Source organism: Coenobita brevimanus, chromosome 43 (genome assembly GCF_032717465.1).
Source record: "Coenobita brevimanus isolate Jiangsu-jjx chromosome 43, ASM3271746v2, whole genome shotgun sequence".
In the NCBI taxonomy this organism is placed as follows: domain Eukaryota; kingdom Metazoa; phylum Arthropoda; class Malacostraca; order Decapoda; family Coenobitidae; genus Coenobita; species Coenobita brevimanus.
This window is the reverse complement of record NC_136996.1, coordinates 7,360,001-7,381,649: the sequence shown is the minus strand read 5'-3', so window position 1 is coordinate 7,381,649 and position 21,649 is coordinate 7,360,001. Positions and strand designations below refer to the sequence as shown.

The following is a 21,649-nucleotide window of genomic DNA, read 5'->3' as shown; positions in this document are numbered from 1 at the left end:
GGACGCCCATGCATCCGCTCGCTTACACAAATGTCTCTACCTCCCGTAGTCCCTTTGTCCTGTCGTCTCTCTTTCCCTGTGCCCATTTCTTCTTCCCTTTCCTCTTCCTTACTTTCTTTTTCACCTTTATTACCTACTCCTTTTTTGGCTGCCCAATTCCAGTTTATAATTATAACAGTCTGCCTTAGTCCATTTGCTCAGTACATTTTCCCTCATTACACTTACCATTTTCTTTTTTCCTTTTCCTCTTCATTATCTTCCTCTTTTCACCCTCATTCACTGTCCTTATCTGTTACCTTTATCTGATGTCTTTTTCACTGCTCTTTTGATCTGACACTTACTCCAGCCCACTATGGTTCCATTATTCTGTTATCTCTCTGTCTCCCCATTTCTTCCTTCCTTTTTCATTCTTCCCCATTTTCCTCATTTCTCCCTCATTTGTTACCCATATTCACGGCTACGTTGGACTTGACAATTACAGCACCTTACTTCACACCTTATTTGTTCCATATTTACTCATCCCCTTTGGCTTTTTTCCTTTACCTCCTCCTCCTCCATTTCCACCTCTTCCTCTTCTTCCATTCCCTCTTCTCTACTTCCCTCTTTTCCTCCTCCCATCTTTCATCCTTTGCCTCTCTTCTCCCCCCTTTCCCCTGCCATCCTCATCTGTCCCCCTACTACAAGCCCGATGGGATTATACTTCACATGACGGCCTACTAATAATATCAACCTCCCTTGATCTCTTAATCCTGTCCTGCTGCATTGCCTTTTCCTCCTTCCCTTCCTCCTCCTCCTTCTCTCTCTCTCTCTCTCTCTCTCACTCTCCTTCTCTCCCTCTCTCTCTCTCTCTCTCTCTCTCTCTCTCTCTCCTCCTCCTCCTCGGTTTCCTCTTCATCACTCAAGCAAGGTACTCTCCTTATATGCCCTCTTGGATGTATATACTTTCTCTTCCTGCCTCTCTTTATCCCTCTCCTTCTTCCCTTCCTGTGTAGCTAGTTCAGTCACCACAGCTATTGCCTTTTCCTTCCCCTTCCTACCCTATTCCACCTTCCTTCCTCCTCCTTGTCACACTAATCCGCTCCCTTCTCCCTGCCCTATCGGATACATATCTCACCAGACGCCCCAGTAGTGCTGTCAACTTGTCGTGGTGCCGTGGTCCTACTCTTGCTCGTCTTGCTCCACGTTCTTTCCCTTCTCCATCCCTTCCTCCTCGTCGCCCTCATCTACTTTCCATCTTCTTGCCCTGTCAGATTACTACTACTACTTCTTCCTTTTCCTAGCATGACCCACTTTCCTTTCTTCCTTGCCCTCTTCTTCCTCCTCCTTCTCCCTTTCTCCCTTGCCACCATCGTTTCGTCCCCTACTGTGTGCCCCATGGGATGTCATATATTACAACCCGATCTACTAATCACCTCACCCTGTCCTGGTTTCTTGGCCTCATCCTTTACCTTCCCATTGCATTGCCTTTTCCTTCCTATCCTCCTTCCCTTCCTCTTTGTCACTCTAGCATGATAATCTATTCATGCCCTTTCGGATATACGGGATAGTCCACTCGTCTTACCACTCTGCCAGGCAATTTGGGTGTGTTGCAGGGACGACTCAGTATTATCAATGTATCTCCTATATCATGTATTCCTTTTTTCATTTCACTTCCACAGTCACATTCATATCCTTTCAAGCAGACCGAGCCATCAATGTCTATCCCGTATCATTTATTCATTTTCTTCTTCAACACCCGCATTCATACTCTTAACAGCAAACCAAGCCGCCCCCGCAACACATTAGTGTGCGGCCACACTTGCTTGAAACATGTGTTGGTAACATGTTTCAAACTGTACCCGGAACAATGTTACAGACATGTTTGAAACACAAGTGTCTCTGCTAGAATCATGTTGGTAGCACCGGTGTGGACGAAGCTTTGAGCTGCGGACATGAATCTAACACAGCAGTAGACCAGTACCTGCGACCGTGATACTACTTCAAAATCTGTCTTTGACATCCTGAAGAAATTACGAAATTCTAAAGTATCCCTCACTTGCACCGGTAGCAATCCAATGTCATCTCTAACCAAGTCATTTACAAAATGATGTCCATCACCATAGGGGTTGCCCGTACGTGATGGACGCATCCAAAATCGCCGACGAGCATGTATTGTTTGTCCCTGCTGTGCACATAATACAACCGATGCGGCTGCGGCAAGTAAGACGTCCTCCCTCATCGCCATGTTGCTAGGTACTGTCTCTCACATGTCTGGACCACTTTTGTTTCGAACATGTCAGTGACTTTCTCGAAAACCATGCTCGTGACATTGCCCGTAACATGTCTGTGACATTTTGCTAACATGCTCAAGGCATGAATCTAATATGTCACGAGCAATGTTTCCGACGATGTTCGAGGGCAAGTGTGGCCGCACTCTTAGGTACCACCGTTTGAGAGTCTAGGGGGAGAGCTTTTTCTAGGTCACCCTGTGTAGTATTTTTATTCTTGCCACGCTCTCTTTCCCACTCCTTCTTTCTTGTCACCTTCATCTATCGTCCTTTTGGACTTGACATTTGCTCCATCGTGCGGTGGTTCCATTGCCCTGTTCTTTCTCTTCTCGGGCCCGTTTCCGTTTCCCTCTCTTCCTCTTTCCTTACCTGTTTGTTATTCTCATTTGTTTAAGTCTCTTTCTACGAGACCTGCAGAATACAAGATCTTTCACCTCTTGCTTCACTCTTGTTTCCTCCTCCCTCCCATCCTAGGTGTTTTGCTGTTACCCTGTTCCATCTCTACGGGATAACAGTATAATCTCTCTTCCCACCAACCTCCTCTTTCTTTTTCCTCCTCTCTTCCTTCTTGCCATCCTCATCAGATACCCTTTACATGTCATACCGGATACATTTTCTTTCCCTTCATATCTGATTTCCTTTTCCATTATCACCTTTTTCCCTTCCTTCTTACAGTACTTCCTAATTACCTTATCCTTTCGTATCAAATTATCTACACATTTCATTGTCTTCCTATTGCATTTTTTGACTTTTCTTTTTCCTTGTCACTCATACCTAGTTATTACGTTCCTGTCCATATTCTTCTCTTCCTGCCACCTTCCCCTTTCCTTCTCCTCCTCCCGTTTCACTTTCCTCTTTTCATTCGTATTTATTATCTTTTTCCATTCCCTTATTGGTTTTGTTTTCTTTTTATTTTATCTTAGTTTCAGATTTTCCCTTCTTGGATTTTCCTCTCTTTTTCTTCATCCTTCACTTCCATCTTCTCGCCTTTATCTGACCCCCTTCAACATGCCATACTGGAGACATGCTTTGTTTTTTCTTTTTTGGTCCAACTAAATTTTCCATCTCTTCCCTTTCCTCATTCATTATCAGACGGTTACAGATTCTTCCTCTTCCTGTTGCGTTTCATGTCCATCCTCCTCCTCCTCCTCCTCTTTCCTTCCCCTCGTCACCATCGTCTGGGTCCCTTCTACGGGCCCTGTGGGATACATATATCATGAACCAATATATCAGTCATCTCAACTTGCCTTGGTTCCTTAGTCTTATTCGTTCTCTTCCAGCTCTCATTCCTTTTCCTCTTCTTCCTTCTTAGTCCTAGTCTTTCTCTTCCAACGCTCTCTCCTCTTCCTTTTCTTCCTTCTTAGTCCTAGCCTTTCTCTTCCAACGCTCTTTCCTCTTCCTTTTCTTTCTTTTTAGTCCTAGTCTTGCTCTTCCCACTCTTTCCTCTTCCCTTTCTTCCTTCTTAGTCCTAGTCTTTCCTTTCCCACTCTCCGCTTCCTCTTGTTCCTTCTTAGTTCTAGTCTTTCTCTTCCCACGCTCTTTCCTCTTCCTTTCCTTCCTTCTTAGTCCTAGTCTTTCACTTCATACTCTGTTTCCTTTCCCTTTTCTTCCTCGTTAGTTCTATTCATTCTCTTCCTTCTCTATTTCCATTTCCTTCTCTTCCTCCTCAGTCCAGTTCTTTCTCTTCCTACACTACTTCCTTTCCCTCTTCTCCTTCCTTAGTTATATTCTTTCTGTTCCTTCTCTGTTTCCCTTTCCTTCTCTTCCTCCTTCATTCCCATTTTCTCTCATCCAACTCTACTTCCTTTCCAATTGCTTCCTCCATGTCAATTTTATTTGGTGCTCTTTCTAGTTATCATATTGGATACATTGTCTTTGCCCTAATGAGAGATGGCAGTGTTTGGAAACTCCCTGTACTGTTGTTTGCAGATGATGCTGTGTTGTTATGTGAAGACGAAGGGGAGCTGCAAGGCGTGGTGGATGAGTTTGGTAGTGTGTGTAAGAAACGGAATCTAAAGGTGAATGTAGGGAAGAGTAAAGTTATGGTCCTCGAGAGGAGTGAAGTCACTGAATGTACAGTGAGGTTGGATGAGGACGAAATGGAAAATGTGAGTGCATTTAAGTACTCGGGTAGTGTGATGAGTAAGGATGGAAGTTTAGAGGGTGATGTGCTTGAAAAGGTACAACAAGGAAGATAGGTTGCTGGTTCCTTGAAAGCAGAGATGAGAAACAGGGAAATGAGAATGAAAGTGAAAGGTTACTACATGACACAATTGTGATTTCAGCTTTAAGGTATGGAAGTGAAGCTTGGCCCTTGCTGGAGGGATAGAAGTCAAGAGTGAGAGCAATGGGAATGAGGTATCTGAGTGGAGCATGTGGAGCCACATGGAGAGACAGACTGACAAATGAGGAAGTGAAGGATCGTTGTGGTGTGGATGTGGACGTGATAGGACGCGTTAGGAGAAACACAATGAGGTGGTTTGGCCATATGGAGAGGATGGAGAGTGAGAGACTGACGAGGAGAGTGTATGTGAGTTAGGTGAAGGGGGGGAGAGGGAGGGGGAGGCCAAGAATGAGATGGAGGGATGGAGAGGAGAGGTATATGAAAGAGGGGGGTGTGAGGTGGAAGCAGGGCAATGAAATGGCGGGGGACAGGGCGACATGGAGGCGATTTTTGTGTGGCCACCCCTTACGGGATTGAGGCGTCTGGCAATAGATAGAGAGATAGACAGATAGTCTTTTCCTCCCTACCTAACTTCTCTTTCTTTCCACGCTGCTTCCTTTCCTCTTTGTCGCCTTAACCTGCTCTACTGTTTCATTGCCTTTTCCTTTCTCTCCTTCCTTTCTTTCTTCTCACGTAGCTACAGTTACTTTGTCAGAGAGCTACACAGTACTCTTCCTCCTCTTCCTGATGCCTTTCCCTTTCCTTTTCCTCCTCTTCCTACTTATCACCCTCACCTGGTTCCCTTCAATATGCTCTATCTGTTACATATCTCACAAGCCAATCTACCAAACACATCTCCCTGTCTTGGTCCCATGGTCATACTCTTCTTTTTTCTGCCACATTTCGGTCTCCTCCTGCTTCCCTTCGTCCATCTTACGTAGTAACTTTGTTTACTCCCAGTCGGATATTTACATAGTTCCTCCCTACTGCATTTCTTATGCTACTTTTCTCCTCCTCCTCCTCCTCTTCCTAATCCTTCTCCCCTTCTTCATCTTCTTATTCCTCCTCCTCATCCTACTACTCCTTTTCCTCTTCCTCTTCCTCCTCCTCTTCCACTTCCTTGACACCCTGCTCTGGTCCCCTTCTCTATCTCATATCAGATGCACTTTCTTACCCTTCCTATCCCCTTTCCTTTCCTCTCTTTCTCTCTTCCTCCCCTTCCTCCTCGTCACCCTGGTCTTCCCATTTCCTTTTCCTCCTTTGTCTCTTCCCGCCCTTCCTCCTCGTCACTCTGATCTTCCCATTTCCTTTTCCTCCTTTCTTCCTCCTCGTCAACCTGGTCTTCCCCTTCCCCTTGCTTTACCTGCTACATAGTTCATCAGGAGAACCAGAATTGCCGTGAACCTCTCCTGTCCCATAGTCTTATACTCCTTATTCCTGCTCTAGTTCCCTTTTCTCTTCTTCCTTCTTCTCTTCCTCCTTGTCACCTGAATTTCATGTCCTTCTGTCTGTCATATACAATGTCTTTCACTTTCCACCGATTTTCATTTTCATTTCCCTTTCCATTCTATTTCATTTCCTTCCCTCCTGCCCTTCCCCTTGTCACTCTTATTTGGTCCCCTTTTCCCCAGGCCATATCGAATACAGTGTCTCTCCCTTCCTACCCAATATCCCATTCCTCCTCTTTCCTTTCCCCCATTCTTTATTCATTCACTACCTACAGCCACGCAATCTCCCTCTCCCTCTTGTATTTCGTATTCTCTCTCCTCCTGCCCTTCCTCCTTGTCACCCTCATCTGCTCCCTCTCCCTGTCCTATCGGATACATATCTCAAAGGCCATATCAGCAGTGCCTTGACCTCCAGCCCCTCTTAGACCATCCTTTGTCCCTCTACCTACCAACCTTCCTCCTTGCCCCCCACCTTAAACCCCCCTTGCCCCTCCCTTTGCCCTTCTAACCGTCAACAGCCCCTCCTTGCCCTCCCTTTGCCTCCAAATCCATTAATCCTCTCGCTTTCCCTTTCCTTTGCCCCTCAACATATCTAACTTCCTCTTGCCCACTCCCACTGCTATTGTCCCTCTACTCATCGTCCCCCACTTGCCCTCCCTCATGCCTCTCTACCCATTATCCCTCACTTGCCCCTACCTCCGCTCCACTACTGTCAACTCCCCTCCCCCTCCCCCCCGCTATCTTGGAGCCGGAGCAACGAAACGCAACCCAGACCAACCCTGCCCTCGCCTGGCCTGGCCCACCAAACAGTATATCAGCTTCAACGACCTCCTCGCTCCTTTCCTCTCTCTGCCCTATCTTCGCTGCCTCTCCTTTCCTCTCGTTGTCTTCTTTCACCCTCCTTCCCCCCCCCCTCTCTCTCTCTTTATTTATATATATATATATATATATATATATATATATATATATATATATATATATATATATATAATCATTCTCTTTCCGTTTTTTCCTCGTATCTTCAGTTTTCTCTTTCCATCGTCTGTCTTCTCATTTGACTTTTCTCCCCCTGCTTGTTTTCTGTTTTCCATCCTGAATGTTCTCCATCTTTTTTCACCATCCTATACTCTGAATTCTCCCCTTCCCCCTTCTCTTTCTTCCATCCTCCACATTTTCCTTTCTACTTTTCTCTCCTTCATTGCGATCCGTATTTCCCCTGACATGGGAGACTTATAGTACATCCTCCTTAGGGATTTAATTAGCATAATGCACCTTAATAGACCTTTTGTGTGTTTTATTCGTCTTCTTAACATCAACATAAAATTACTTCGGTAGGTGCGGGCGTCCACCATTCACCCACCTAATGCACAATAGTGTTGCTGTCAAGTGATGCTATAATGAGCGTGAGGCTGAATGATTTTTTGTAATCTATGAAACTACTGCACTGGGTGGCAAGCATATAGCCGGTAGTCTAGTGGGTTAAGGCGTTCCAACCGAGTGTGGGCTAAATGGTTTACATCTGAGGGTGTTTGGTGTTTATTGCTTACCTAATACCATTGTGTGGCGAACAAGTGGTCACGCTCGCCTTCAGTGTTGGGACTATGTAGCCTATCCCAGGGTCCTATAGTGTAATGAGGTATTAAAATTGTGGATAACAGATTAAGAGAGAGAGAGAGAGAGAGAGAGAGAGACAGACAGACAGACAGACAGACAGACAGAGATCACAACCTTTTTTCAGCTAGGCTACCTACCTTCTTTGCTCTCTTCCTTTTCAGCTTCGTCCATCCCTCTTTTCTCTCATTTTCCTCTTCCATCTCAGCATCATTCATCCTTCTTTTCTCTCTTCCGTACTCATCATTCCTCTTTCTGAATTTCTACTTCCTTTCCTTTTTTTTTCTCTAAATCTCAATGTTCTCATTCCCACACACCTTCCATTCTTACTGTTCCTTTCCGCTTTTGTGTTTTCCGTTCTTCTTATTCCTTCGCTCTTTCCTCTCTTCCATTCTGAAATTGCTTCCCTTATTACATGTCCACGACATAGTTCAGATACCTAATGTATTTGTCTAGATTCTTCCTGCTTTTTTCTTTCTTCCAAGCACTTTTCATTTTCGAAGCATTCTTTCATTTCTTCACTAATTCATTTCAAAGTAGGCGCAATTGTCCCTTGGAAAAATATCTCACTACACTCTTTTACTTTGTAATATTTTCATTTTAATGCGTTTATGGGATCAAAGGCCAAACAAATACAAACATGTAAATCTGATGGTCCTATGATTTTCTATGCTCGTTAATCATTATGGCAAATTGAACAGAACCGTATAATAGCTACGTGAAGACCATCTTGAATTCACTGGAGAACTTTGGCAATCTTTAATAGTTCATCTCTTTCATTTTGACAGTCTTCTACCCTTTTCTTTTCTTCCATTCTCACTGTCCCTTCCTTCTTCTCAATCGTATACTCTATCTACTTCTCTTCGCTATTTTATTTCTTCTGTTCGTCACATTCTCCCTCCCATTTCCCTCCTCCAGATGTGCCTGATTCCCTGCCGTTCCTCCATCTTCAGTATTCTCCAGATAACTTTTTCCATCTTCGACTGACTACCTCTCTCCCTTATTTTTCCTCTATCAACATCATGGATCTTCTCTCTCTCTTTTATTTTCCTTGCTCAACATTCTCCTTCCTTTCCTCCATCATCCACTTTGTCAATTTCCCTTCCTCCTTTCCATATTCCATCCTCAACATTCTCCCTGTCACTCCCATATCCTCCACTCTGTCTCCTTCTTTTCCCCTATAATCCCAAGTCTACTCCTTCACCCTTCTCACATCATTAGCTTTCCCTGCCTTTCCTCCATCTCTCTCTCTCTCTCTCTCTCTCTCTCTCTCTCCACGTCCCTATTCTTCTCCATCTCTCCTTCATCCCAACATCTCTCCCTCTATTTTTCATTTCACCCACTTCCCTTTCATTTCACCCACTTCCCTTCACACACTCCCACTTCCTTCCCTTCCTCATCACTCTCTACACCTATCCCTCCCTCTTCCATCCCAACCTACCCCCTCTACATACCTCAACTCCAGCACTGCCCTTATTCCAGCCTTTGTCCAAGCACTAAATCCATCAAATCCATCACCATTCACAATATTCCCATTTTCATGCCCTCCACAAATTCTAAATCAAAATCTCGCTCACGAATTTCATGGGTCTCTGGTTAGGAATTTAGTCGGGAAAAAATAGAGCAGCGTTGGGTTGGGAATGAGGTAAATCCCTCCAACAGGCTGACTTTTCTTATGTATAATTTTTATTTTCATAGGATTACTAAAATATGCTCTGGGGAACTTTTCGAACTGGAAGGGTCTTATATACAGCCATATTTAACACCTGTACTATAATCAGTTTGCTTTTGCATGACAGATCTGATTCACTTCTACAACTTAAATACTAAGTTGAAGTTGCATGAAAATGTTTGAGCGATAATTAGGACATGGAACTGAATCTCCCTGGTTACTAGTCATATATATCCTCTCGTCTGACTACTCCTGACCATGGAGTGAGCTGAGAAAGGTTACAGATTTTTGATTGATGAATATAAACAAACTATAACAGAAGTCATTCCTGTGCTGAATATACTCGTATGGTGACCGCCAGACTAAAAAAAAAAAAAAAAAAAAAAAAAAAAGTCAACAGGTTTATGGGATTAAAAGCCACTGTAGGAGTTCGCTCTAAATTAGCTCAGGGACGAGGCTAGACACGGGAGACTTAGCAGCCAAGCTAATCTATTCATTTTTTTTTTTCATCTGACACCAAACTACTTTATTCGTTTGAGTGTGATTTAAAGAAATTTGAGGGTGTTAAGAGGAGGAGAAGTAATTACAAAAAAATTACAAAAACTTATCATTTGTATCAGGGGGTGGATCAGGAGTCAAGATAGGTGTCATATTAGGGATAAGGATGACAAGAGTTTGAAGGAAGTTGGACCTGTTAGAGCCTGTTTCAAGTAATGAGTCTAAGAACTATACCCATTTAATTTAATTTGACATAAAACTGACATCTGTCCATCTTGATTGGAGGATTTTAATTACTGATTAACACTAGAATATTATGCTAGTCAAGAAGAAGAGCAATGGAAAGGATGTAGAACCATAGTATTGTCCTTGCCTTCTCTGAACTACGTGAAATAAACTGAAAATGAATGAAAATTTGGGCCAAGTTAAGGCAACAGAATTATAGTTGGAATGTTTGACTAATAGCTGGGTAATTTACAAGAACACACTTAACCACTGAATCCGTTTGACCATATTTTTTTGTTTATTTTTGCTGCACCTATAATAGTTTTTTTATGACCTCTCCGTCATACATAGTGATTTGTAAAAACAGATTGACGGTAAAACATGATCCTTGTCACGAACAAGTGCTGTGGAAAGGGTTTGTGGCCACAGTACTGACTTCTTACTCCAATGACCTACTTGAAATATGATGCAAAAGGATGATAATCCAGGCCATGTTAAGGTAATAAGAGTAGGGATCGTTTTTTCAGCTTAGATACGGCACCTCGTAATGATGGGGTTTATTAACACCACATCTAACCAATCCATCTCAAAAAGTATATCGAGAACTGAGCAAATTCGTCAGCAAATGGCAACAATATATTGAAAAAGAGGCCCAAAGGGTTAAGGAAAAGTGCCTGTAAAAAGTATGAGAGAAAACGAAAAGTTATGAGGACGGTCTTCTCAACCAAACTAGCCCTTTCATGATAGGCACAAATCTAGTATTCTCTACCAGTTAACGCCAGAAGATTTTTCAGCTGAAAGTTTGCCGTGTAAACCTAAGAGTATTGATACTGTTACCCTCTCACTGTCAGGACATCTTTAAGATTCTATTCCGCCTAACCCCAGACGATTTTATTCAACTAAGAAGTGCGTTAGAAGAGCCTCAGAGTAAAGGCATGAGACGCGAGCATTAGCGAGAAATTTTTCAGGTTCCCAGGAGGCTCAAAGCACCGGGGAAATCACCAGCGGTCCATCATTTACACATCAACATCATGGCATTCAAACACACAAAGATGAAATTACACAAAAACACACGTAACCTATAATTACGCAACCTCAGCACATCTGGGCATATGTACATCAATAATATACGCTCTTTAAATGCCTTCCTTTTCCATCTCCCTTACCTTACTTCGCTAACTTCTTTCCTTTCAACTACGCCCACGATAAAAAGAGAAAAAAGAAACAAACAAAGAGGGGGAGATGTGGAGATAAAGGGAGAAGAGGAAGAGGGGAGGGAGGAGAGAATGCAGACGGAAGGAAGTGAACTAGAGAGAAAGACAGAGGTGAGGGAGAGGAGGTAAACAGAGATGAGAAAGGTAGAGGGAGAGATATGCGAAAGGTCGAGGAAGGGAGGAAGGTGGAGGGAAAGAAGAAGGGAGAGGGAAGGATACAGAGGAAATCAGATGAATGAAAAGGAAGGAGAGTGGGAGGTGATAGATGTATAGGGAGTGAGGTAAGGAAGGGAGTGAGAGAGAGCAAAGAGAGAAAAAAGAAGAGGGAGGGAGTGAGGTAGGGTGAGGTAAGAGCAGGAGGGAGTTCAGGAAAAGGGGGAAGTAGTGAGGTTAGGGGAGGGGAGGGAGGTGAGTGAAGGAGGGAAGTGAGGAGTGCGGAGGATGGGGGAAGGGAAGTGACAGGGAGAGTAGCGAGGAAGGTCGACGAAGGGAGGGAGATAACAAAGGGAGGGAAATGAGGAAGGCCAAGAGAGGGATGGAGGCAGAGAAGTGAGAGAGAGAGAGAGAGAGAGAGGTAAGATAGGGAGGGAAGTGAGGAAGGTCGAGGAAGGGAGGGAGGAAGGGTAAGGGAGATAATCAATTGAAGGGTGATGGTCTGATGTGCTCTTATGTAAATAGGTATCTCTCTCTCTCTCTCTCTCTCTCTCTCTCTCTCTCTCTCTCTCTCTATCCATCTATCCATCCACCTCCCTTCATCTCTCACTCCCACCTCCAACTTTTATCATCATTCTTACAAGTATTGTTTTCCTTCTTATCCACTAAGTTCCCCTTTCCTTATCTACCCCCTTATCTATCTATCAGTCCGTCTATCATTTATCTGTTGTATCCATTTCGTCTTCATTTATTCCTCTCGTCTATCCATTCCCCCTTTATCAGTGTTTCCCAAAGCAAATTTCGGGACCTGGATATAAATTCGACTGTTCCCCATCGTAACCGAGGAGTAGACAGGAACTTGGCAAATTTAGTCCCTTGATTACCCTCGTGCGGTCGACACGCCTTAAAACAAGCCTCTTTCACCCCTCATGCATTATTTATCTCTCTTTCTCATTCCTATGTTTATCTCTCGTTGCCTCATCCATGGTTTCAGAAATTTACTCCAACAGCGTCTCTGGGATTTCAGTCTTTCTCTCCGCTGGTCATTTTACAGTGGTTTGAAGGGATATTTCGAGCGATGGGGTGTATATCCGTAATAAGCTACATTTAACGCCTTCACTAGGAGAAATAAGTAAAATTGTCTGGTGCGAGATTATTGAAAGATAGGAATAAATAAGTAAATAAAAGCTTACTGGTGTGAAGAGTGTTATCCTAATCTTACATAATTTAATTCTCCCTTCCTGTCTTGGCCTCCTCCCTCTTCCCTTTCCCTTCTTCCTGTCATTCCCTTCTTCCCTCCCTACAACTTCGATTAATTCCCTTGCCGCCTCTGTCCCACTCCTTATCAATCTCTCTCTCTCTCTCTCTCTCACACACACACACACACACACACACACACACACAAAACTTTCTTCCTCAGATTTCACCCCCCCCCCCCGTCTGTCTCCTAAATCATTCTGCACATCCTATCCTTTCGCTCGTCCCTTTACATTGATAATTTACGTTATGTATTCTCTCCATCACCACAAAGTTCTTTTTCTTCCTTGCCTTGTCCTTTACGTTCCCCTCATCCCCCTCCCCTCTCTCTCTCTCTCTCTCTCTCTCCTCTTCCTTCTCTTTCCCTCAGGTCTCCTTTCCTTTACTTTCCCTCCCTTCTTCCCACTTTCCTTCTCATCTTCCCTCTCACGATACTTCACATTTTCCTTTCATCTCCTGAATTTCCCTACCTTCCTTATCTCTAAGTACCCAGTATATTTTCCTCCTCCCCTCATTATTCCTTTTCATCCTTACGTTACTTCTCTTTTTCTTCCCCTCACCTCTGCCTTTTTCTTATATTTTCCCTCCCTTCCTACTTCAATCCTAGCTCTTCTTTATCAAACCATTTCCTTTCACTTGCTTTTCCTTACTTTTCTTTTCTCTCTCTCAACTTCCATCCCTTTTAATATCATTCAAATTATCTCCCTTTCCATATTTTCCCATATCATATTTGTTTTTAATTCTTTCTTTGTCTAACTCTAAGCTCTCCCACTTTTCTTTGTTTTGTTTTGTTTTCTCCTTCCTTTCATCCAAATTTCATATTCATCACCCCTTCATGTGCTTCATCTCTGTTTCCCTTCCTTTCTCTTTTACTCCTCCTCCACTGTCATTCCTTCTAAATACCTCTTTTTTCTCACCATCTCTCTCACTCACCTTCCATTTCTCTTTATTTTCATCCCTTGTCACAGGATATGCGACTATGATTCTCTTGGTTTCCTCCTGCTTCCCATCTCTCCTGACAAGCATTTCCCTCAGTCATCAGTGTAAACAGGGGTGCAGAATAATAAACGAGATGTCCAATTTATGTTGCATGCATTGCCTCAGTATTTCTGATGTTTGCTCTAAAATCTGAGTGATACACTGTCATACCCCTGACCTCTCCAATGGGATGAAACATTTTAATTCTATAGTTTGTCTTACATGGACGATGCTACTTATTTTAGGAAGTTCCTTAATCGTAAATGTTTTAATGAAAGATCTGTTTAACTGTTCCAGTTTGAAATTTCTCTTCTAAAGTGAGTACAGCCGTTTGGGGAGATAAAAAACAAAATTCAAAAAAATTGTCCAAGTACTGAGGACGCCAAATGCTCTGGAATATGTTCTACGTTGCCTGTGTAACTCATCCATTAAGTAAGACCTCGAAGCAGAAATACAAAAAAAAAAAAAAATCAATATAGTCATGTTGAGAGTCATGATCCCCTATACTACTACCTTGCACACAATGCATCTCGCTTTATGGGAGGCTGAATGTTCAGCATTCTGGTCTTTCCGGTTGATACTAATAAACAGATTTTAAATGGATTATCAATATATGCTGTATGTAGGATAGGTCATACGCAGTGACAGCCATAGAATGACGATAATATTGCAGCATAACTAATGTCAATCTTATCTTACTGGGTTCTGCTGCTATAGTCATAAGTACAGCGTTCATTAAGAAGCTGAAGAGAGTAGGGCTTCCAGCTCCTAAATCCACGTTTATCTCTTTGCTTCCATTCCCACTTTTCTCTTCATTTCCTTCCTTCCACTCTGTTTTTCGTCCTTTTTCACTGCCTATTTCCTTCCTTCCCTCTGCTTAGTTTTTGTTGCCTCTCTTCGTCCCTGTCTGTCTTTCCTACTCTCTCTCTCTCTCTCTCTCTCTCTCTCTCCTACTCTCACTGCTCCCCTGTTTCTCTCTCCCACCTTGCCTTCCTCTCTTCTTCCTTGTCTCTCTCCCTATTACACTCAGTCCTTACCTTCTTCCCTCTCACCCTTCCTCCTCCCCAACCTCTCTCCTACCCTCTCTCACTACTTTCCTGGCTCTCTCTCCCACCTTCCCTCCTTCGCAGTCTCTCTTCTTCCCCTCCTGTCTCTAACACTCTCTTCTCTTGCCTTTCCTACTCTATGTCTTAATCTCTGTACATCCGTTCCAACTTTCTTTTCTGTCCCTCCTCACTTCCTCCCATCCACCTTTCCTCCATGTTGCCACTCTAGCCTCTTCTCCAATTTCCTTCTCTCATCTTTTTTCCCTCTTCCCTTGCATATCCAGCCGTCTTTTCTCCATGTATTCTCTGTGCACATCCAGTTACACACAGGTCTACACACAGTACTGTACACCTATACGCTCGTGTGCATACTTAAACTTACACTCTAAAGTCTGCATATAGACATACATACGCACATTAGCATATAAACAAAAACATACACATACACACAAACAGCTACACACATGCGTCCACGCGTCCCCATTCATGGTCACAAGTTCACGTGCCCATTCACCCACTCTCTCTCTCTCTCTCTCTCTCTCTCTCACACACACACACACACACACACACAATGTGTTGAGAACTGTTTTGTAAATATGAGCAATAACAGTTACTGAAAAAAATGCACTACACGGTAAGCCAAGGCAAACATACGGACGCTTTACACTGAACCTAAAGTAAGAATTCCAAGATGCATAATAATAGTCATGCAAATGGGCATCATAACTAGCTGAACTTTCAGTCTATTTGATCCTTTCAGAACGATTACACCTTACTTCATTCCTGTTACCTTCAGTCATTTTCATTCAACATGGGAAGTGCTCTGATAATGAACTGTCTAAATATATAATAAATGAGATAAAACAAATGACATCGTAGAGATAGGGTTTACATTGCAATAATTTCATGATACACATAATTATACAGTGATGACTCAACCTTCTTTAAATTCATCAACATAGACATTTACCATAAATCATCAGCATTATTCTGACATTTTTTACAACCTCAGGAAGACAAGAAGTTGTGTCCCGTACACAAGGGAAGAGAAAACACAAGAGAGGGAGAACTATCACCTGCATGCTCTACGAAATGGGGCAGATATTCAGTGACACACTATTCAAGCACCAGAAATCCTGGGTCCACGTCAAAGTCCTATCCATCTGCATTTTTTTTTTTTTTTTTTTTTTTTTAGTGAGGGGTATTTTTCTTTACAGAAACACATCGCATGGACATGCCACATGCCGTCAATCCATCGACTACCAAGTGTGTGCCAAACCTTTGTTATACACTCTGTGAATATATTTCAGCCAACTAACCCGATCCCTTGTTTGTACCCTAGCCTCATCAACTTTCATACACAGCTTTCTCACACACTCGTTTGTCAAATCCAGTCACCTTTTTCATGGCCAACCACGGCTCCTCCCATCTTCATATTCTTTCACTTTATCTTTTCACCATGCTGTTTACATCCAGTCTTTCCATATGACCATTAAATCTAACTGCACAGTCTTTTACCCTATTATCAAAAGAATTCCTCACACCACATCTTTATTCACATATTTAAAAACTACTGTCAACTCGATGCACGCCACACACATTCCTCAATAATCGCAAGGCAAATGGACGATAAACAGTAAATCCCAAATCTCCTCAGCTAAAAAAATATAAATACTGCCCAGTTAAAATCTCCGCTCTCGTTTTTAAGAGTCGCAATCTAAGAGACTTTGGAAATTTCTTAACACCTATTCCATGGCTATTAATTCTGCATGTCACACTTCAATATCCTCTTATGTTATTGATGCGTAGTATAAGAACGATTTAACTTTAATGCAAGAGAAAGCTAAGTTTTAATATGCAGAATAAAAAAAATCATTAAGGAATAGGTGTTACGAAGGTTCCTATGTCACCTAGACGGTCCTTAGTTTAGCCTGGGCGAATTAATCCTTGCAGTCCGATGGCGTGCTTTTTTTGGCCCCTTCCATGCTACCTCCAGACGATTTTCTTCATCTTAGGGGAGACTTCTCAGACTGGAGAGTGTACTGTAGATACAGTGTTCAGTAGGAGAGATCTTCCCCAACCTCTAGATAATCGTCCGGAGGTAGCAAGAACACTCAAAATGCAAAATCGGAGTGAAGGCGTCAACTGGGCACTCACCTTATTCTTGTAGTGGTTAAGGCGGTGTTGCAGGTCTGTGCTGGTGTTCCTGGCGGTCTCCTCAGCCTCCCGCGCCGCCGTCAGCTGGGATTCAAGTTCCTCCCCGCGTGTGTTCAGCCCATATACAACCTGGGGATAGAGACGGATCACTGTGGCTATGTGCAAGAGAAAGTGGGACGCCATAGGAGACGAGAGAATAGGAGAGAGAGGAGAGGGGAAGAGAAGAAGGGAGGGATGAAAAAAGAGAAGGAAAGAGAAGATGGGAGGAAAGAGAAGTGAAGGGAAGTGAAAAGAAAAGAGAAGAGATGAGAGACACATAAGGAAAGAAAACGCGGGTCAGTGTAAGTACATGGAGTGAGGGTAGGATGCAATGAGAGAGGGTGTATGAAAATAGAGATGGTGTAAGAATGATGTGTGTGTGTGTGTGTGTGTGTGTGTGTGTGTGTGACAAATTAATTAACTGATACGAGCAGATTATTAAAAGCCTCATACCCGACATCATGAATACATGAAAGCACGTAAGCACACACACACACACACACACACACACACACACACACACACACACACACACACACACGCACAGAGAGAGAGAGAGAGAGAGAGAGAGAGAGAGAGATTACTTCGATTTTATACCATCCCGTGCATTCTAATAAAATAAAATAGTGTTTAGGCTTCAATCGTCTTACATACAAAAGAAAAATATGTCAGTTGAGTCAGTGATCACAAACTTCCTTATCTCTTTCCAGGTAATATAGTACTCTGGCTATCACCCTCATACTTAATACCTTCATTTCGATTACGTGCATCTCCCTTTATTCCTGAAATCTCCAGACGATTATATTTAGCTTAGGAGTTCTTATAATGAAGACTAAATCAAGGCAGTATCTACCTACCCCAGCCAGAAGCCCTCTCATACGCTGAATAAAATCGTCTGTATGCAGCGACAGAGTGATTAAAAGTTGCTAATACAGCAGAAGGATGTACTTTATCTCGTCGGCAAAAAGGCAAATATCTAGACAGTCAAATAATAACGCAGATCATGTCAACGTCAGACTGAATCAACCATTTGTCATTAGGACGTTCTCAGTTGTATATCAAAGATGGACGAGACGAGCCAGGGAGGTATTGAAACTGGGATCGCATGTGTGGGTTGGTGGGTGGATGGGAGAAATTAGGTCCGCTGAGGAATGGGTCTATGGGTTAATACTCTACAGTAGGTCCATGGTTGGAATAGGTCCTTGTGGGAAAATAGGTTCATGGGGATACGTTCTTAGGGGAAATGGACCCAAGTGGAAACATAGGTCCGGTGGGTAAAAACGGTCCATGGAGAAAATAGGTCCATGTGAGAAAATAGGTTCATGTGAGAAAATACGTCCATGGAGAAAATAGGTCCATGTGAGAAAATAGGTCCATGGAGAAAATAGGTCCATGTGAGAAAATACGTCGTGAGAAAATAGGTTCATGTGAGAAAATAGGTTCATGTGAGAAAATAGGTCCACTTGAGAAAATAAGTGCATGTGAGAAAACAGGTCCATGTGAGAAAATAGGTTCACGTGAGAAAATAGGCCCATGGAGAAAATAGGTCCATGTGAGAAATTAGGTCCATGTGAGAAAATAGGTCCATGTGAGAAAATAGGTCCACGTGAGAAAATAGGTCCACGTGAGAAAATAGGTCCATGTGAGAAAATAGGTTCATGTGAGAAAATAGGTCCATGTGAGAAAATAGGTTCATGTGAGAAAATAGGTCCATGTGAGAAAATAGGTTCATGTGAGAAAATAGGTCCATGTGAGAAAATAGGTTCATGTGAGAAAATAGGTCCACGTAAGAAAAGAGGTCCACGTGAGAAAATAGGTCCATGTGAGAAATTAGGTCCATGTGAGAAATTAGGTCCATGTGAGAAAATAGGTCCACGTGAGAAAGTAGGTGCATGTGGGGATTTGGCATGTTTCAAAGGGAGCAAATAGGTTCATGGGGAAAACAGGTCTATGGAATTTATAGGTCTAAGGAGGAAATATTGGTTTAGGAATGTAGGTCCCATGGTGGAAAAGGTCCAAAGGGAAATAGGTCCTTGGGAATAACTGATCATATGGAAAATAAATGCGAATAAATGTGTTTGAATGGATGAGTAAATGGAGAGTGAGTCGTCCTGTCTCGGCTACCTCCCTTTCCTTGGGGGAAGCAGCCTAGGTATATAGATAGATGGAAAATGTCCACGGAGGAAAATGGGTCCATGGGGGAAAAGGGATCAAGTGGGAAAATAGGTCCATGGTATTAAAATAAGTCCATGAGGGAAAATAAATGGTCGAGGAAATGACCTCTAAGGGATGCAGAGGGAAATAACTAACTGATGCAGAAGGAGGCGAGCATAAATGTACTAGCATCCAGTGAATGGTCATTGACACTGGAGGGTTTGGCAGTGTATACGAGACACAGGTTACAGAGAAGTTTCAGGCAGAAGTCGTTTTAATGGTGCAGTCACCAAAAATACATAACTCTCAAAACAACAGAACAAGTAATATGCAGTCAACAACTCTCTCTCTCTCCACACACACACACACACACACACACACACACACACACACATATTTATATATATATATATATATATATATATATATATATATATATATATATATATATATATATATATATAAACAAACCCATTCTGGTCCACATTTTCATTATCTATTTTGGCTATCGCCAGCTGGTTATTTTCAGCTGCAGACAACACCAGGATCTGAGTGGGTTAAAGGTTTTCTAAATGTATGACCATTCAGACTCGTCCTGTCTATATTTTATTCTCGATATCGACAAGCGATTTTTTTAAGCTACAGGGACACCCACGAGTATGTATAAGATATTAGTTTTATATTGAATGAGGTAACTAAAGGCTAATGAATATGATCGTATGTAATGGTTTATTGAGTAAGCTAGCTGATGAGCCATAAAAGTTCAGTTTACTTTCACAACACTAAAGCAAATAAACAAGGAATGCAAGATACCACCTAAATATATTATACCGTCAACACTCTCAGATTCCTGTGACTTACTATCAGGGGAATGAAATCGACAGCAGTTAGATAAAATAGAATATATGGACTTTCCCAGGCTTCTATACTCAGCCAGCTGCATGAAATCGTCTGGAGTTTAATTGTCCTGGCCATAAGAGGGTAAAGCTGCAAACATACCAGTAAAGCGAAGGTCACCATTTGCTAAAACACCGACGAGCACAGTCAAAACGCACACTAACAAAGAGTCAACACTGCCGCCATAGCCAAAAAATATATCAGATACAACTGGAGTGTGCCATGGGCTGGTGGACACACACACACACACACACACACACACACACACACACACACACACACACACACACACACACACTCCTTGTTGACACACACCTTCCACTCACATGACCTACCTTGCCTGGGGAGAATGGTACGGAAAGGAGTGCTTGGGTTAGGTTAGACTAGGTTTTGTTATGTTCAAGTCAGGTTAAGCTAGGTTCCATTCGTTTAGACTACAGTACGCTATTTTTTTTAACGTTTTATTAGGTTAGGTTTTATTGGGTTAGGTTGAGTTAGGTGAGGTCAGATCAGGTCAGGATTTGTTAGGGTGTGTTCGGTTAGCTTAGGCTGAATTAGACTATGTTTGGTTAGATCACGCTGTAATTGGGCAACACAGAGCAGAAGACTCCTTGTTTACCAACTTTTTCTGTTCACACGACGTGGCTTGTCTAGAAAGGGCGATAGACCAAAGGCTGCCTGAGATATTCCTTTCAATTCTTTGGTCTGCCTGAGATATTCCTTTCAATAACTCACACAGATTAATAAGGGCCTCTGTGACTAAATGAATTACCTAGGAACTCAGTAAAATCCCTCATTACTTTGCCGATTTTCCATTTCAGTCTCGCAACCACCAACCATCTTAATTCTGCTCAGACACGTTGGCTCGCAGTGAAAAAGTTATGAACATAATTCAGTATATCTTCTAAACTCTTCATAATTATTAACGATATACTAACAGCAATGTGTATTCTTATGCTAAGGTCATCCGTTAGTAACAGCAAAAACTGCAACAACGTCAAAGGTAATTCTTCACAGTGTCTTTTTTGCCTTGTTCTGGTTATTTTGAGATGATTTTCTTGAATTAAACTGGACTTCTCGTTCTTACGGGGATAAAAATAATCTCTCTTAACCCGTTTGCTTTGAATGGTCCTGTATAAGATAAACAAAATCAAATGACAGCAACATGAAACTAATATTCAAGACATCATGGTGCTGAAGTAATTGTGTTTATGACTAGGGATGAAAACAGCATTTCCTTGTACTGACGAAGGCATATTTCCTTGTGTACATTCAATATACCCTCTGTTAACTGTCGGCCACACCATCGTTTATCTTCTCTAGCATTTCAAATACGTTCCAGAGCTCAGCCATTAAATTAGAACTGAAAATGGAGAAGCACGACAGTGAGGAATGAGTCTAGACTTTGAAAGGGGGGAAGGGGTAACGAGGTAACAGTGAGCGGAGAGAAAAATAAAAGGGGGGGGGAGGGGAGGCTGGATGGATAGACAGAATGATGAATAGATGGAAGAGAAGGACTGAAAGGACAGAATCAAGGGAAGAGGGAAAATGAATATGTACCGCTAAGGAAGACTGCACGAGGAAGAAGGAAACACAAGGGTGAGAAATAAAGAAAGAGACAAAGAAGATGCGAAACTATTGGACAAAGAAGGTAAAGGCACAACAGTGAATAGGAAGGAACGACATGGGAAGGGTCTGACACTGAAGTAGAGGACCTGTCAGTGAAACACAAATAGGTCGCTTGAAAAGAGATTGGAGAGAAAGGTAGAGTGATGACAGAACGGAACATGACTGGTGCAGACAGCTTACAGTAACAGGAGAATTTCTTGACTGAAGTGGCAGGCATCACGGTGAGGTAAAATGATCGCC

General features: G+C 42.5%; 1 protein-coding gene across 3 annotated transcripts in view; it reads right to left on the bottom strand.

Annotated features, from left to right (window-relative positions):
• The window catches only part of LOC145397813 (uncharacterized), an 856,770-nt gene that overhangs the window by 555,227 nt on the left and 279,894 nt on the right, over positions 1-21,649 (bottom strand). For all 3 annotated transcript variants that reach the window (XM_080270837.1, XM_080270836.1, XM_080270838.1), the window contains exon 3: positions 16,691-16,819. In XM_080270837.1, coding sequence (XP_080126963.1) covers positions 16,691-16,819 — 129 coding nt within the window. The remainder of the gene's footprint in view (positions 1-16,690; positions 16,820-21,649) is intronic.